The sequence below is a fragment of the Brienomyrus brachyistius genome, chromosome 1, assembly GCF_023856365.1.
Source record: "Brienomyrus brachyistius isolate T26 chromosome 1, BBRACH_0.4, whole genome shotgun sequence".
Classification (NCBI taxonomy): domain Eukaryota; kingdom Metazoa; phylum Chordata; class Actinopteri; order Osteoglossiformes; family Mormyridae; genus Brienomyrus; species Brienomyrus brachyistius.
In genome coordinates, this window is record NC_064533.1 from 28,608,158 (window position 1) to 28,625,715 (window position 17,558).

General features: G+C 42.7%; 1 protein-coding gene across 1 annotated transcript in view; it reads left to right on the forward strand.

The window, feature by feature from the left end:
• Positions 1–17,558, forward strand: part of pou6f2 (POU class 6 homeobox 2) — a 120,771-nt gene that overhangs the window by 50,840 nt on the left and 52,373 nt on the right. Inside the window, exon 4 of the mRNA XM_048972405.1 lies at positions 1,062–1,308. Coding sequence (XP_048828362.1) covers positions 1,062–1,308 — 247 coding nt within the window. The remainder of the gene's footprint in view (positions 1–1,061; positions 1,309–17,558) is intronic.

Consider the following 17,558-nt stretch of genomic DNA (forward strand, 5'->3'; position numbering starts at 1 on the left):
GTGTACCCCAGCCATGTGCCTTGTGATAAACTGGTATCCCATGCAGGGTGTACCCCATCCTGGTGCCCTGTGATAGACTGCCATCCCATCCAGGGTGTTCCCCAGCCATGTGCCTCATCATAGACTGGTATCCCATCCTGGTGCCCTGTGTTTTTTTCGGCAGGCTCCAGATTCCAGGCTCATCTGCTAATCTGTCATAGATAAAGCAGGTGGAAGATGGATGAATAAATATAATTAGTGTATTAGATGTATCAATAATAAAATATATCAATGGTGATATTTTGGCATATTGGATTCATAAGATGTTACAGGTAATCCTTGTCATCAAAACCTCTATATTTTCCTCTGAAAATAAAAGTGTATACAGTATGAGCTGTCAGTTGTCAGAAGGGATTAGGTCATTTGTCACTCCTGCCTCAAACAGAGTGTAGGCCTTCTACTATGAAGGGAGGTGTGTTTGTCCGTGGATGTTTCACACTTCATGATTTGGGTACCTGTGCCTTATTATGTGTCTTACTGACTAAGCAGAGGCAGGGGAGCTCATTATGGGGGCCAGCTGAGGAGCACTGGGATAGAGTGACAGAGAACGTGTCAAATAATCTCATGTACAGCTGTGGAGCTTCATTCATCACAGTCATTACAGGCTGGGAGTAAAGCTTCTGATTGGGGCTTCTCATGCATTGTTGCATGGATTTTGTTTCACTTCATACTGATGATGTATCGGGGGTCTTTGTGGCGGCGTGAGGATCTGCGGGTCTTTGACTCCGTGCCCATGACTGGAAGGTTGCTAGTCCAAATCCCATGGCTGGTGAGCGATGTCACCGTTGGGCCCTTGAATAAGGCCCTTAACTCCAACTACACCAGGGATGCTGACTGACCCTGAACTTGGCCGCCAAACAACTTATCTCATCTGTATTTGTGTTTGTGTGTCTCATGCAGAGCAGGACGGGTTGTGAGAAAACTATCCAGTTTCCCCACAGGGGTGAATACAGTATCATTATTTGTATTTTCTGTGATCTTGGGCTAACAGCGTTTCTATGTGTGTTGCTTTCTCGTCACAGTCGCTGTTGGCTGCCCAGCAGATGGCGTCGACAGTAGCCGGGGTGATGCCCGGGGCCCCCCCAGGCCTGAACCAGCCCATCCTCATCCCCTTCAATGTGGCCGGGCAGCTAGGCAGTCAGCAGGGCCTGGTGCTCTCACTGCCGACCACCAACCCTGCCAACCTTGCCAGCCTTGCCAGCCTGCAGGGCCTAGTGGCGGCAGCAGCGACGGGCGGGATCATGACCCTGCCGTTACAGAACCTTCAAGGTGAGCAGCAGGGGGCGCCACTGAACATCCCTATAGGCTGGTGCTTCTTCACTGTAGGCTTGACTCCTACATCCTTTTCAGAGAAACCTTTGCATGTGTGAAACAGGATATTGCTCAAATTCAAAAAGGTACATTATAAGGTTTGGTTCTGGCCAGCAGGGGAAAATTTGGGAGGCTTAGTGAACAAAATCACATGATGTAAAGCACAGTGTGTTAAGGGACACACTCTACAGAGGATTATGGGAACCAGAGGCATGAAGGGATTTCTGATTAGACCATCAAAAACTGCTTTTTCATCAGGTGAGAGAAACAAGAAGTACTATACTGCACTGATAGCCTGGTCCAAAATACCGGGTCCCCTGTCTGTGATTACTACCACCAATATAAACAGCCAGCTGGACTGGGGAGAGATCTGAAACTTACTTCCAAGCACAGTCACATGAATAATCCTCTGGGGCAGGGAGTAGTTTCCCCCCCTCAACCCCACAGAATATTATGTATATTATACAAAAGGACATAGTGTGTACCTTTATTTTCTATCATTTTCTCAACCCAAATCTCAAATACCCTGCAGCAAATGGTATCTTGTCATTTTCTGCCATTTCCTCATTCTCAGCAATACTTAAAAATCAGATTTTGTACAATCAGCTTTCTTATTATGATTAATTGTCATTGTTGAGTCAGCACAGAACAACAGAACGTGCCCTCTACATTTAACCCATGCGCCACTTCGTGACATCGCAGGGCAGCTAATTCAGCGCCAGAGTTGTAGGATGGTTCTCTGGGTACCTCACGGGGCAGGGTTTCAAACCAGCAACCTTTCACTCACAAGCACTCAGCCATGACCATTTGGCCACCACTTACACAGTGCAGCTGGATTCTAAAGTAAAACACAGTAAAATGATAAACATGCCACTTTCTCTGATGTCCCTAAATCCGGGGTCCAAATTCGGTGTCCTGAAATCCTCTGAACCATAATAAGCCGACACCAAAAGGAGGCAGGAATCAAACCCAGATCCCACCGAGTCGAAGGTTGCTGCTATGCCATCAGAGCTTCCTGGGGGAAGTGATTTTATTGCCATAAATGCTTCCTGTTCTGGGTGAATCACCGCTGCTGATCCTGAAGAGCGTGAAAGACCTCTTTAAACAGTCAATTCCCAAGGGTAGCGGCGTTTCCCAGTTACAACTGGTACCCATTTCATCCAGCACATCTCTGACTTCTGAAAAACAGACTAGAATCTGCAAGACAGCCGATAAAAGAACAATCCATGGAGTTTTTTTTCTTCATGTTTTGTTACACGTGTTCTCTGCAGGATATAGTTTTTAAAAAACCTAAAGTGCCTGGGTGACACATAGGAATTGAAATTGTGCAGATTTTATTATGTTTTAAATTAACTCCATATACATTATCAGTGTTTGGTACCTGCAGCTTTTGCCTACTTATACCAGCATGTGCTTCTAAGCATGGTGCCATGGTGGGTAGTCAAGAATGAGGCTTTGAGACATCATGGGCATCTTCTATAGCATGTACCCATGTCCTGTGCTCTCTGCCACCTGGCAAACGCTCCACAATACCACTGTGACCAGGCTGGAAGGTGGATGCTTAAAATGACCGCAAAGTACAGATCCATTTCTATGTTCTCTCTTTGGCAAAGAGTGTTATGACTGAACCATTTTACCCAAACATACTTATAGTGTATGATGCGTTAACTTTTGGGAGTCACAACATTCTGTGTACTTCAAAAATAAAGGGTGGAGTACAGTTCTGAAATACTTTGTAGCAAAGTGGAGGTTCATAATTGCGCTTGGCTATGATTGTCGTTAGTGATGGTTATTATAGAGAAGAATTTCATAAGAATTCCAGCTGTGGGTTTTGACAGCCTGCCCAGCTGGTCAGCAGGGAGCCAAAACAGTGCATTCTTCTACTTCCTGGTTATAAGAATCTTTAACAAGATGTTAAGATGTTCTGTACAAAGCCACTCATGCAACGTAATGCATTATATCCTAGTGACTGAGTGAGGCCCACTGTCCATTGTGTTTCTTATAAAAGAGCCAAGATTGTGCTTGATTTTGTAGCCCACCAGCTGAGTTTCCAAAGGTGGCATTTATGTAGCAGGGCACTTCTTAGTGACTTTGAAATTATGCGTCATTGGGGATTGTTTGTTACTTATACATAAGAAAAGGCCATGGAATTTACCCCACAAAGAGTCAGCCTGGCTGGCCTGAGGGACGAAATCTTCAGTGCTGGTGTGTGGCTCAGAGGATGGCTGCTGGTTGAAATCCTGGCATTGGCAGTGTGATACTATACGTTGGGCCCTGAACAAGGCCCTTGACCCCCCATTGCTCCAGGGAATGTCTGACCCTGATTTCTCAGGAAGAGGGGGAAAAATAACATGTCGCTTTGGATAAAGGCATAAATAATTATAGTTCAGCAAGTTTGCCAAATCCACCCTGTCCAATCCCCCCCCCCATTTTCCATTCGCCCGTGAGCCCACCACTCTGTACTTATCCTGGCCTCTTAAAATTTCATGCCGAAATGTTCTCCTTCGAAAATAGCTGTAAATAGTCTCCACCTTAATGTTTAAAATATTGTCTCTCTCTCACAGCATCCGATCAAGCTGTCAGCCATTAATGTTGTATGCGGAGGCTAATGTGCTAATGCCGCAGGATTGCCGCATAAATTGCGCGTATTTGTATAAAGCAGTATTTATAGTTTATATATGTGTGTGTGTTTGTGTGTTTTAACCAAGGCAAAAGTCATTTCAACACAGAACTCCAAACGACAGTCTACTAATGGAGCCCTAATGGACATACATAAATAACCACAGAAGTAGCAGCCCAGCAAGCTAAATAAATGGCACCGTCATACGTCATACATTTCGGACCAGGGCTGCTTCTACAGGACACGATAATGCTCTGGCTAACCTACTTTATCCATTCTTAACTTTCCTTTTTGCCGGTTTTTTTGCGGTGGGTGGCGGAGGGCTGATAGAGCGGGGAGGCCCCTGCATGGTTCACAATGTCGCCTGTGGGGGGTTTGTGTAAAGGTATGTGGTTAGTGAACATGCTCACTCCCTGTGGTTTGGTGTCACTATGCATAACAGTGTACGCTAAAGTAAACACAAAAATGCCGGGCATTTGACTAATTCGAGTAGAAAAAAAAAAAAAAACAGAAAATTGCAATGCGTTAACTTTCAAATTACAGTATCTTTGGTTTTATTGTTTCATGTACAGCAGCTGATTTCTCAAAAAGACATAAGTGAAGTGAATAATAGTTTGATACACGATATAAAATGAAACAATGAATGAATGAATCAAGGAAGAGTATTTCCTACTGTTGTTTAACTTCACTGCCATAAGATGCCACACTACGCTGTCACAGAACGCCATTCTTATTCAGTTAAACCATATTTATGTATAACATGCTATAATATGCCCCCCATCCTGGGTTGTTCCCTGTCTCGTGCCCATTGCTTCCGGGATAGGCTCCGGACCCCCCGCGACCCAGTAGAGTAAGCGGTTTGGAAAATGGATGGATGGATGGATGGGTACTACAATAATGAGCCCTTCATGTGAAATTCTGTATTACTCTCGACAGTAATACATAAGAACCCGTGAAAGTTAGCGGTGAAAATGCAGCGCTCTGCAATAGCAGCAGTGCGTCCCAGCCCTGTCGGCGTCGCAGATTCCCGACCCCAGTGACACCTGCTGTCATTGCCACTGGTCCCAACGCCATCCCAGGCAGAATAAGTGGAGTCATTAATGCGTGATGATTACGCGAGAGGAGATGTTTTGCAGCAGGATTCCGGCCAGCTAATCGGGTCGGGAGAGCTAGGCTAAGGGACTCCGGCGTTTTGTGATATTTTAACGTTAATGCGGAGAGCTGTGGTGACGTTTCAGCTGAAGATCAGGCGAGGCATCCTTCTCATAATCGCAGATTTAATCGCAGTCGTGCAGCCTAGAGGACGACTTAAATATTATTTGAGATGACGCCTGACTGGTTAATTGCTGTTGTTGATTGAATTCTGTTTAATGATGCATAGACTTTGAAACGGTTATGAACTGAAGCGGGGAATGAGAACTCTCACAAAACGGCATCCATTATCTAGTTAAACACAATACACGTTATGAGGTTTATTCATTCTTTCATCCATTCAGCCATCAATTATCCATCCATCTTCCATTCTTTTTATACAATTAATTTCATAAAATTTGCATGACATCCTACAAGGAATTGTTTATTGCTTAGTATATTTTATTAGGCTTATATATTTGCTCAGTAAAAGTTAAACTGATTTCACTGACTCTAACTGTGAGATGAAAATATTAATTTAAGCAGCTTAAAGTTGTTGCGGTAATGAATGTGCAAATAATTAATAATTAATGAACTGATTCAATCCTAATTTCCTAATATTTACTTGCCATTGATAATCTTCAAACCGCCTACAACAACTCAGAATGGCTTCCTATTATGTAGGAGAAAAAACCCTCCAAGGGCTGTAGGCAGTAATTAAATTCAAACACAATAATTCAGTCACATTCAGCATTTTTCTTTCTTTTGTGTGCCGTTGTACTTTTTGTCTGCTGCAGCTATCTGACCTACAGAACAAAAAGGAGACAAAGGTATGTTTAAGTCTTCCCAACCCCTCTAATATCCATAAGTGAAACTGCCTGATTTGCTTACATCAGGCATCAAATGTAGCCTGGGCGTAATCCCAGTCATCCGGGGCACGATAGCTCACAGCAAGCCCTGTTCTTTGTGCCTGTCTCCACAAAACATGGAATAGCTCTCAGGATCTACATGAAAGCCACCGTCCCACTTATGTAAAGTAATGAGAAACGATGTCAGTAATGATCAGAATGATGTTTCTGTTAGCGGGAATATCCTTCCGTTCGGCGCCGGCGAGAGTGACACAAATTACGCAAATCATGCCCGTCATTACAGCACGGAAGCGCAGGCTCCTGAGGGGAGATCAAAATATTTCCACGCTACATAATCCACGTCTGACTCGATCAATTCTAATCAGCCGGCGAGATCGGGGCGGGGTGCAGTCAGCTTGGAATGCTGTTCTCTGCGTCTTTTAAAAATATCTGAAGACCCAAATGTAAGCGAGTAAAGGAAAATGTATGTTATGGTACATGGAGAGTTCTTAAAAGTAATTACTGCTCTTCTGTATTGATAAATACTGGTACTCTTATGCGGGGACGGATTATGGGTTGTGTGGGCCCCTGGGCAAAACGTTTGCGAGGGCCCCCCCCCCACCACCACCACCACCACCACCACCAGCACCACCACCACAACCACCACAATTCAAGGGCCCTTGGCAGCCAAACGCCCTCCCTATAGGGTCAGGGGCCTTTGTAGGCAGAGGATCAAAGAATGTAGGCCCTCTAAAATAGACAAACGAAAATACATTGTTGATAAGCGTTGCAAATTGTTTTGGGCTAGGGGCCCCATGGGCCCCCTGCACCCCAAGGGCCCCTGGGCAGCGGCCCCGCTGGCCCGGTCCGTAATCCGTCCCTGCTCTTATGTTATCGCATTAATGAACTCACTCTTCGGAGTATAATTTGAAAGGTTCTTGCAGGAGCTGAATGGTTGTGTGCCATCTCGTTGAGTGGGTATGTCCAGTAAATAAGAGAGGTCATATTTTGTTTATTTAGCAGATGCTTTTCCCCATTGTAATGTATAGTCATTATGAAGATGGCGTTAAATAATCCCTACAGCATTTCCTTTTGGGATATAAGGGCTTGTTGAAGGGCCCAATGTGGAAATCACTCTGCTGGCTCTGCGATCTAAACCAACAACCTTCTGATCACAGACACAGTGTCCTAACCTGTACTAACCCACACGCCACCCCTCAGGGCTCATTTGACCGGCCATCAAAGCTACTCTATCCATGGTGATTCATGGTGGCAATTTGATTAATTTTCTATGACTTTCTGTAATTGTGATTGAGAGGCACCAGTGAAGATGGGGTTCTGACCACCAATCTACAGTGAAGTTCCACAGTCTGGCTTCTAAAGCAAGCAAATTATTCATTTTACCAAGATTATCTATCCATCCATCCATCCATCCATCCATCCATCCATCCATCCCAGGAAGCAGATGGCACACTATGGGCTGTTTTGAGGTGTTGTTGTACAGGAATGAAAGTAAAACCCCCAGAAAAGTAATAAACATGATGCAGGGAGAACTCTACCAGGACAGCAGAGGGGTGGGTTATAGGGAACTCACCCCCCCCCCACTGTGTGCTGTGTATGTGTGTGTGAAGATTACATATTCTCTCCATGCTTGTGTGAGCATGTATTTGATAATTAATTAGATGGATGGATGGATGGATGGATGGATGGATGTTTTGTATTATTATAATTGGTTGACAATGAGCCTTGCATAAAATGAAGTTGAAAAATTCCAGAATTTAGAAGCTTGTCCCCAGGACTGTAAAGGGCGTAAGGTTAAGAGCATGGAGGGAGGGGCACTGGCTCATTGGGCTGATTGTTGTGAAAATGCCCATTGTGCCAAGGGGATACATAATGACACCAAAAAGCCTTTCCTGTATCCAGTGGCACTGTGGTATTATTTGCCTGTCTGTCATTTTTATGCTGCCCTTCACAGCAGCTTAATTCAGACGTGTGTGTTTGCTGGCTGGTGGCGTTGTCAGTCCGGTTAAAACCATAAACGCACAGCTGACAGTGGAAAGCACATTGTCTGATGGAGGATAAAGTGCCTCGTCCAGTGAAAGATATTGTGCTGGTCAGGGTGGAAGAAAGGCAATAATAATGATAATTGGAAATGGCTTTGTCTAGGCCGAGGAAATAAGGCATGACTTGTTTTTGTGCCGAGAAGCCATAGGAAAAGACAGCTGGATCACTTGGATAAATCGCGGCAGATTTGCACCACACCTTAAGCATGTTCATGCAGATTTATTTTTCCGAATCACCTCCACATATTTCAGTTTCATAATGTGGAAAAATTTTCTTTGTTTTTTTCTTTCTTTGTTTGGTATAGAGACAGCTGAACAGCTCACAGGTATTTTAATACATTGAAAGCAGAAGACAGTTAATTAATTAAAAAAAAGGCGTGCAAGAGTCTCTTTTGAATCTCACACAGGTCGCACGATGACAGTCGTCAGTTTCTACCGAAGTATGCGTTCCTTGTTCAGCTGGGTACGAGCAGGGGCATAAGCAAGGGCGGGACCACAGGGATCCTGACACCAGCTGAAAACCTGTTGGTCCCCTTCCCTGTCACTCACCGATTCAAAACATAACATTGGTTTGCCCCTCTATACTGTAGGAATTATGCCTCCTCTGCCTGCACCTTAAAAAATGTGAGAATCGCCCCCCATTTACAGTACAAAAAATACACAGCTTTCTTTAACCTTTTTTGAATCATGGACTCCTTTTTGTATCTGGTGAAAGCTACGGACCCCCTCCCGAAAATATGCACATAAGCACATAAACTCCATTAGCAATAAATATATTTTATTTATTTTTTATATGACATGCACAAAACATGAATACATAAAAAATCTGAACAAAATATGTTTCTCACTCTTTTTCTTGCAAAATTAATATCCAATCCGTGCAAAAATGAAATGCAATAATCACATGCAATTTAAACACAAATTCTACTCAAACGTTCATTTCAATGAGAAGGTTGTTGTTGTTTGGCGTCAATAAGAAGGTGAAACTGTGACGTTCTCATTCTTAACCTGACCATCATGGCCCCCGTAAGATCCATCGACGGACCTCTTGCGGGGCTGTGGACCCCAGGTTAAGAATCCTTGGTTTGAAACAACCGTGTGAAAAGTTTTTAATGCACCTAAAATAAAAAAATATGCCATTGAGTTTATGGAATAAACAAACAAATAACAACATTTTCACCACATAAACTTCAGTCAAACAGCATTCAAAGGCAACTCAATCTTTAATTGACTTGTTTTAGTGAGTGCTGGCTCCAATGAATGTATCTTCTTGGTGTTTCATTGTTAAGCAGCACGAGATTTTAGCAAAGGATTCCTAATTGACTGAGTTCCGTCTTTCATTCTTTCAGTTCCCCATGTGCAGTGCTTTGTGTAGATGTGTGCCATGCTAATTTGCAGGTGCCATGCTAATTTGTTACCTTGAATCTGCTGCTAATGTGCAGAGACACATTCAGCATAATGTCAGATCCAATGCTGGGTTTTCTAGCAAAAGCTAATTTACTCTTTTTATTTCTCCATCCACGAGGTTTGTGCTTCACATGTCAACCAGCCTCTGCTGAGATATTATTCCTGACGCCTTCTGGAAGAATCTCTCAAGTCGAGCATTGTAAATTAAAATTGATTTATGATTTACATGGTCAGTATGAAGAAAATTAACTTACCAAATGTTGTAAATGAAATATTAGACAAGGTGCCGAAAGGGTAGAGAGAGATGGTGATCTAGTGGAACTGCAATTCCCATCTGGAAGAACTGGGTGACATTTTTACATTTATCTGCGTTCTGCATGAGTTGTAATGTTAATGGTAATTTTATGGGACTGAACTGAATGAAAATGGTGTTATCGCAGATTGCCTACAATATAGGATTGTGCTCAGTGGAGAGGCCGGTTTCACTGTTTTTGTATAATATGGCTCATTGCACTGGTCTGCCTCGGTTTTTAAATGCATTGAGACCTTTGGTGTGTTTTGTTAAACGCACAAGTGTCGCATCAGTGCAGAGAAAGATGGTGCTATTACAGTGCAGAAATCTTGGCACGTTTAAGACTTAGAAAAATGAAACATTTGATTTTCTGAAAGGAAAAAAGACACTTTATTTCACTCTGAAGGAGATGTAGTGTGTGCGCAAATTCACCTCTGTGGACCTGGATTGCCTTTTGCACAAAAAAACATCCCTAAACATTTCAGGGAAATTATCCACTGGGATGACCTGTTTATGTACTATACAGTACTGAACAAAAGTCTTAGTCAGAGAAAATGATGCATGAATGATTTTCATATGAGTGTAAAATTATGATATTATGTCTGTCAAAGTGTGTCAGCTCTGTCCAGATCTACCACCCCACAGAGCTTAGCTGCAGCCCTAATTTAACACGCCTGATACAGATAATCAGGTCCTTCAGTAGCATCTCACTATTAGAACTAGCTTAGTTTCAACATAGCTGGCTCTTATACTGAGATGCTACTGCAGGGCCTGATTATCTGCATCAGGTGTGTTACAATAGGGCTCCACCTAAGCTCTGTGGGGCGGCAGATTTCCAGGAGCTGAGTTGAACAGCCCTGACTTTCCATTTCAAAACCTCTAATAAAATCGCCCCGGTATTTCCAGTGGCCATCCAATACACCCATGCATGTTCTCACTCTGTCTCGATCACTAGCACACCTTGTTTGGGCAATCAATACTTCATTGAGTTAACTAATTATGTTAATTAATTAAACAAGATAGCAGTGAAATTTAACGTAACATGGAATGGCCGGGGTGCCCCAGAGGTGAAGCCTGGGAACAGAAGCGCTGTTCTGTTTTGTAGACACCAAAAGAACTTTAACAAAAGCAACAGAGAAATGCCTGCCAGATCTTCAAACTTCTAAGTAAGATCAGAGCTGCTAAAAATTCCTTCCCGAGGACAATTACACGTGAAAGCAGCAAGCACCCCGTCTGAAACCCAAGCTGCCCAAAGGTCAATATTAAGTGTAGGATTCCTGCTGTCTAGCTCTGAAAATGCTTGTGGTCACTCTCAATGGCAAATGGCTTGAAAATAAACCTCGGCATAGCTAGTAGGATGGAGTGGCGCTAAGTGGAGGCTGCGGTTTGTAATACCAGGTTAGAGCTTAATTATCTTAATTAATAGCCATATTTCCTGGGGGCCATGTTTGAGGTGGCACTCTAGGCAGAGTGTCAGCGGGGCCAAGGAGACCCCAGGGAGGAGGCTGGGGCTTCTAATGATGCTCAGAAAACCCCAGTGGACGAACTACAAGTACATCACATATAGATCAGATAGCATTTGGCCAGACCTCAAAGAGTCCTGGTGCACTGGGGCACGTGTGAGAGAGAGCAAGATCCATTTCTTCCCGATCAAGTGAGCCAGCATTAAGCACATCTCAGAAAAGTACACGCACTCTCCTCTCTCCCGGTCTTTGGGCTGTCTCCTCCCCTGTCCATTTCTGCTGTTCCTCCTCTTTTTCTCTCCTGTTACAGTCTCATCCTCCTCTTTTTCTCTCCTTACAACCCCCCACATTTCTCTTCTCCTGTCTCAGATTCATTCCTCTTTCGAGCTCCTCTTCTATCCTCCTCTTCTTGTCTTTTTCTCCTCTTTTACGATGAACTACAAGTATATCACATAAGATCTGATAGCCCCCGTGTTTTCCTCCCTCCTCTCTCAGCTTCATTCTTTCATCTTTCTCCTTTTCCATCCTCTGTTCCATCTTTCCTTTTATGGTTACACAGTTTAACTGTATTTTAATTTATTTGGATGATAATTCAATGGAAGACGCTTCTCTGTTCAGATTTTATTCTTTCTTAAAGAGCATAAAAACAACACCAAAAAAAATTAGATCAGTGTCATACGTTTTCTTCCTGTTGACACCCCGGGCTCCCGTACCAACGTTAGTGCCAAAGAGCTGAGACAGAACCTCTTCGTTATGTGCACACTAGGGACTGAAAGCAATTAACGTAATTACGATAATTACCTACTGCCATCGATTTATTAACTTCCTGCTTAATTACATTTAGCTGAAGTTCATACACTGAGAGATTTAAAAGATTAAGATCACAGGTGAAATGTGTGACAAGCACTGTAAATACCTTCTGAATATTTTCTTTGCACACATGCATTTTATGAATATTTAATGCACAAGTACAAAGCGTAAAGGATATATCTGCAAACACACGTATATGAGGCTCATATACTTTGAGTTCCGTAGCTTTACCTTTCCTGTTGCCATGTAATTAGTTTTTTTTATTTGCAGGATTGATAAGAGCAGGGGTACAAACTGCACGGAAGTGAGCCGATAACGTCATGTGTGCCGTGCAGGCAAACGGAGAGTTTACACTCCCCGGGTCTCGTACTGCAGTGCTTGCTAAGAGGCCCTGAGCTTATCGGAACAGAATTTCACGCCGAAATTAGCTATTTTCCAATTCAATTTGAAACACCCAACTGAAACAGTTAAATAAAATGGGAGCACCCAGCTGATATGAAAATCGTCCAGTCCAATGGGTCTCTACCACCTCCTGTCTTTTCATTCTTTATTTTTTCCCCCTGTTCTGCGCCTCGTCCGCATCTGGTGGAGGCTTGTAAGTTCCGGGTGCATACATTTCTCCTGATGATATATTGTCCTGGTGGAAAATTTCATTTACTGCTGCTGCCCTTTGCTGAACCTGTTGCTAGTCGGCACACATGATAAGCGTATAAGAAGCACGCTGCTTCATTTATCACACGTCGTTTCGGACACTCGGATATCTACCATGAAATTCGGAAGGAAACCACCAGGCCAGCAAAAGCAGCTCTGCGGTAGAAAAACAGTATGAAGAAATTTTATGAATACATTTTAAATACGTATTATTATAATTTTTTTGTTTGTAAAATATATGTTATTCATTTTAAAGTATATTACAAACAAAAAAATATAATAATACGTATTTTAAATGTATTCATGAAATGTGATATATAAGTATATTACAATATATTAAATATTTTTTTATTAAATATATTATATATACAATGCATAAACAATCACACAATTTCATCCTGACGAATTCATTGATTTTTAGCTAGCTACGCATTTGGTCATTATTAGCATATATTGCTACTTGTGTTTTTGGGCAGTACAGGCACGCATCAATAAGAAGGAAGGGGCGCTTCACTCTGAAGGTCTCTAAGTACATGTCGTAGGGCGTGCAAGCGTGCGCTGCGAGCATGTGACAGCGAGGCCATGTGAAAACGCTTACTGTCCCGTCCATGTGACCAAAGGGAATAATTAACTAGTGAACATGCGGGCTGAAATGTTATTGTTTGGGTACTTTTTCATCTGAGCGAATCTGCGCCTTAGAAAATCCTCTCTGTGCCTCTGGTAGGTTTTCAAAAGCATATCTAAGCGGGGTGGAGGGGTACAGACAGGCCTCAGATGTCCTCCTCCTTGCTACATTGCCTTTTCATTATCTTAAAATGATTTTTATTATTTGCAAGCTAGCCGATCTTGATTCCTATCACCCTTAGCGCCGCCTTGGTTAAATAATTACATAATGTGGCAGTCGACAGACAAGACAAATCACGCCATGTTTTAGGGACGTCAGCAGTCGACTGTCTTGGATTTTCTTGTAATGGTATAATTGCTTTAAACCCGCACAATGGTAATCGCTATCAAAATAAACCCAACAAAGACTAATAAAAGGTGCGCAGGCTATAATAAGAGCTGGAATGCACTCCATCTCTTGAGCAACAAATGCAGCTCCTCAATCTCCTTGTGCTTTTAGTGTCAGTCAGAGAGCACTCTGTCATTTCAGTGCATCAAGCCAGCAGTATTGATTTTTCCACCCACTGAAACGGGTGTATAAGCATAAATTTTGCATGAGGCTTTTACTCCAGGCCTGTGCTTTGGTCCGACGACACATGATGTGAACATGAAGACACGCGTTGCTCCGTTTGGCTGTAGATCTGGCTCGCAGGACAAAAGGCAAAGGGACCGCTCCTTTAATATCATTTCCATTTTTCTTCAGACTCGTGCCACCAAACCTTATCACTGATATCAAAGGCTGATGGCGGCCATCTTTGTTCCTGGGGAACAAGGAGATAATCAATGGGTGAAACATCAAACACATATATGACATTTTCCTCTCTGTGATTCCTCCCTTTTTCCATCTAATCCTAATGGAGTGGAGGTGGCCCCTTTTTTCTGATACGGACGGAATTATAAAACTCCTTTTAGTGGCAACACAAAGTAGAAGATTTTTCTGCAGATCCTTATAAGAAATAGATCTTTAAGATCTGTAAGGTAATTTCATTTACGTCTTCAGCTGTCCTGAAACTCAGGCATGTCAGTATGCAAATCACCTCCAGGAATATGCTAGCGTGAGTCTACTTAGCGTAGCAATATGGCGTTACAAATTCGGCATTTTTCCTAGTGGGTAGTCTTTAATGTCTAACCACACATGTATAGGATCTTTCCTGTTGTTCTTGATCTGGTGGTATTGTTGTTGAATGTCAGACAGACACACGCACTCACATACACACGTGTGCAGGTGTGGTTTGGGCGGGTTGATGTTTCCATGGCATCCTTAAGGTACGGGTGTTCACTGCATTTCCTGGATCAGGCTCACGGCGTTCCACTGCCGGACAGAAGCTTCCAGAACACAGACGCATAGAGTATGCGGTGCTAAGCATGCCAGAGGCGTGTCACTGCTGCACTCATGCGTGTAGCGTGTCAGGGCGTGATGTTATCGAACTGCCGAGCCATGTCCCTAGCGTGGAGATCCCCGCTTTTGGAATCAGCGTGTCCCGAGACGGCGCTTGAGAGCGGGCTTCGCCCCCGCCGGGAACGCAGTGAACAGAGAGGTGTCAGCGGCACAGCGGGGCCCGATTGTCAGGGAATGTGCAGTTTATCTGAATGGGAGCGTGGATCCCGTTAGCTTCTATTGAAAGGTAAATGTCTGACAGTCAGATGGCTGCTGCACACACTTGTCTGTTTGCTTTTGGAGATACTCAAATGTAATCTTTTGTTTAAAAACACATATACGTCTGCCTTTTGTTTTTTAAATTAGCATAAAACATTTGCAGTCTCTTTAATAACTGGTCATCAGTGCATTCTATTAATCAGTGTACCCGTCATACACCTCTGCATCTCCCCCCCCCCCCCGGGCTCATGGATCATGCCTATATTACACAATACAAAGTTATATACAAACTTGCATTTTAGTGAATATGTTCACACTGAACTTTTAAACAATTTAACAATATTAGACACAATAGTGGATTTTCCGCTGTGAAATTCCAGTGTAAAAGTTTTTTGAATCAGTTTCATTATTTATACGAGTTATTTTTCAAAACAGGTTCTTTGACTCGAATAGTGGGCAGCAACTTTCACAGATGTGGAGGTTTATTCATCTCCCCTTCAAAACGGAGAAAAAAGCAAAGGAATATGCTGCTTGAAATCATCTGTAGCTGATAACTGTCCATAGGCTTCAGTGTGGGACTGCAGATACAGCTGACTGCCTGTGGAAAGAAAGCATTAATGTACTGAGGTTACATCAATAGATTAATTCACTACCTATTAGTAACACTGTTACGCAGTGTTAAAGTGCTGATCATATTTTAAAAATAGGTCATTAACGAAGTAAAACATAACAGAAGCAGAAAATAGCTTTAGAACATTCCACTGGCCAATTCCCCAAACACATACTCCAATTTTAATAATTACATAAAGCCTTTACATTAAGCAAAGGTAAACAGTCATCAATTACCACCATTTTAAAAGGCTCCAGACGTAATCCCAAGGCTTTGAGGATGTCCGCATGAATTTCCAACCCATTTCCAGCACTAGTTAATGAACTGCAGTTGAGAGCAGACTACATACACTCCCAAGCATGGTTTATAGCCAAAAACCGGCAAATGGATTGCAGGAGGATGAAGGGAACGAGCTCTTTTTGCTGACTGCCCTTTGATTACTGATAAATATTAACCCTTTGGGACATGGAGCTGTCTCAGCTGGAGCTCTGTGGGAGGGTTTGGCGTGCGTTTCATGCAGGATGAAGACCAGAGCATGCTGGGAAACTCATTAGCTCGACAGCTAGGGGCGCTAAAAGGAGGCGAAGGAAGACCTCGGCCGAGTTTCACCAGGGGCAGATAAAAACCAGCCTTTATGCTTTTATTGGACTATGTCTTACATGCTAGTTAAAGTAGTGGTTACGGGTGACATTCAAGATGCTTGGACACAGCATTTCAGATGCAGAGATGGGTGGGGTTCAAGGAGGGGAGGAAGAAAATAGACAATAAGCTGCAGTGTTGGACTGAGGGTAGGAAAATGGATGAGCTTCTTAATGGAAGGTAGGGTTATTTGAGCTTAAAGTATGACCCTAAACACCATAAATCTGATCATGCGTTAATGCTTTGTAAATAGTGAAGAATAGCATGAGATCTGTGTGACATGATGACTTTTCCTGATGGTTGGAGTGTAGTTGCATTTTAACACTCATCATTAAATTCTGGGGATGTTAGTGAATTTGAAGAGAGAGCCTATGGCCAGTATGAGTGACATGCACTCTTGCCTCATACCTTCAGGATTGGGGGGTTGAATACAGTTTTTGATTTGTGCTGCATTAGCTTCCACCTATCGTTAAACACTTGTGTTGCACTTACTGTACACATTTATTTGACACTTTTATTGAAAGTGATTACAGCAGAGGGAAGGGTCAAAGTTTACATGCTCCCTGGGACTTGAACCCACAACCTTTGTGGTGTTAGTACAATATGTTTTTTTGTTGCTACAAAGCTACAAGCATTAAGCATTAGCTTTCCATTTTTTGTGTGCATAAATGTGTCCTGTGATGCACTGGCATCCTGTCCATGGTGTATTTCCTATCCTACACAACCTGGGATAGGATCCCGGCCCCTCCGACCAGGGTAACTGTTCGGATCATGGATAAAACGTCTCAATATAAATTATACCAAATTTTTCCCAAATCTACATCTACTCTGCAGCATCAAATAATATCATCTAATATGCCAATATAACAAGACACTCTCTTTTCTGCATATTCTAAATAATATTTTTTTAACATGCAGAATGAACATGAGAAAGACTTTCTCCGAGGGATATGGTGAAAACCATGAAATGTGACTTTGATTAGTAGTTTTTTTTTTTTTTTTTTTTTTAATTCTGAGTGTAGATGTGCATTTCCACTTCCTTAAGCCACTAACAAAAGAATCGAAGAAAGATCGTTTTTCTTCTAGACTACCATATATAACTTCTGGAATCAAAAAAAAAATCATCGATGTAATTAACACATTCCTTTCCTGTTCTGGTTTACTGGCAGGCAGGTCCACTAGTGTGATGATCACTAGTGAGCTACTGGGTGCACAATACCAGCAGTAATATGACTCGAAGTACCAGCTATTACACACACACACACACAGAGCTGTGCTCGTATCTTAGTGGGGACCATCCATTCATTTCTATGGGAAAAACCCTAAACCCAACAGTGACAACCCTAACCCCTACCCAGCCTGAACCGTAACCATAAGTAATCAAACAAAAATACAAGTATTTTGGCATTTGTAG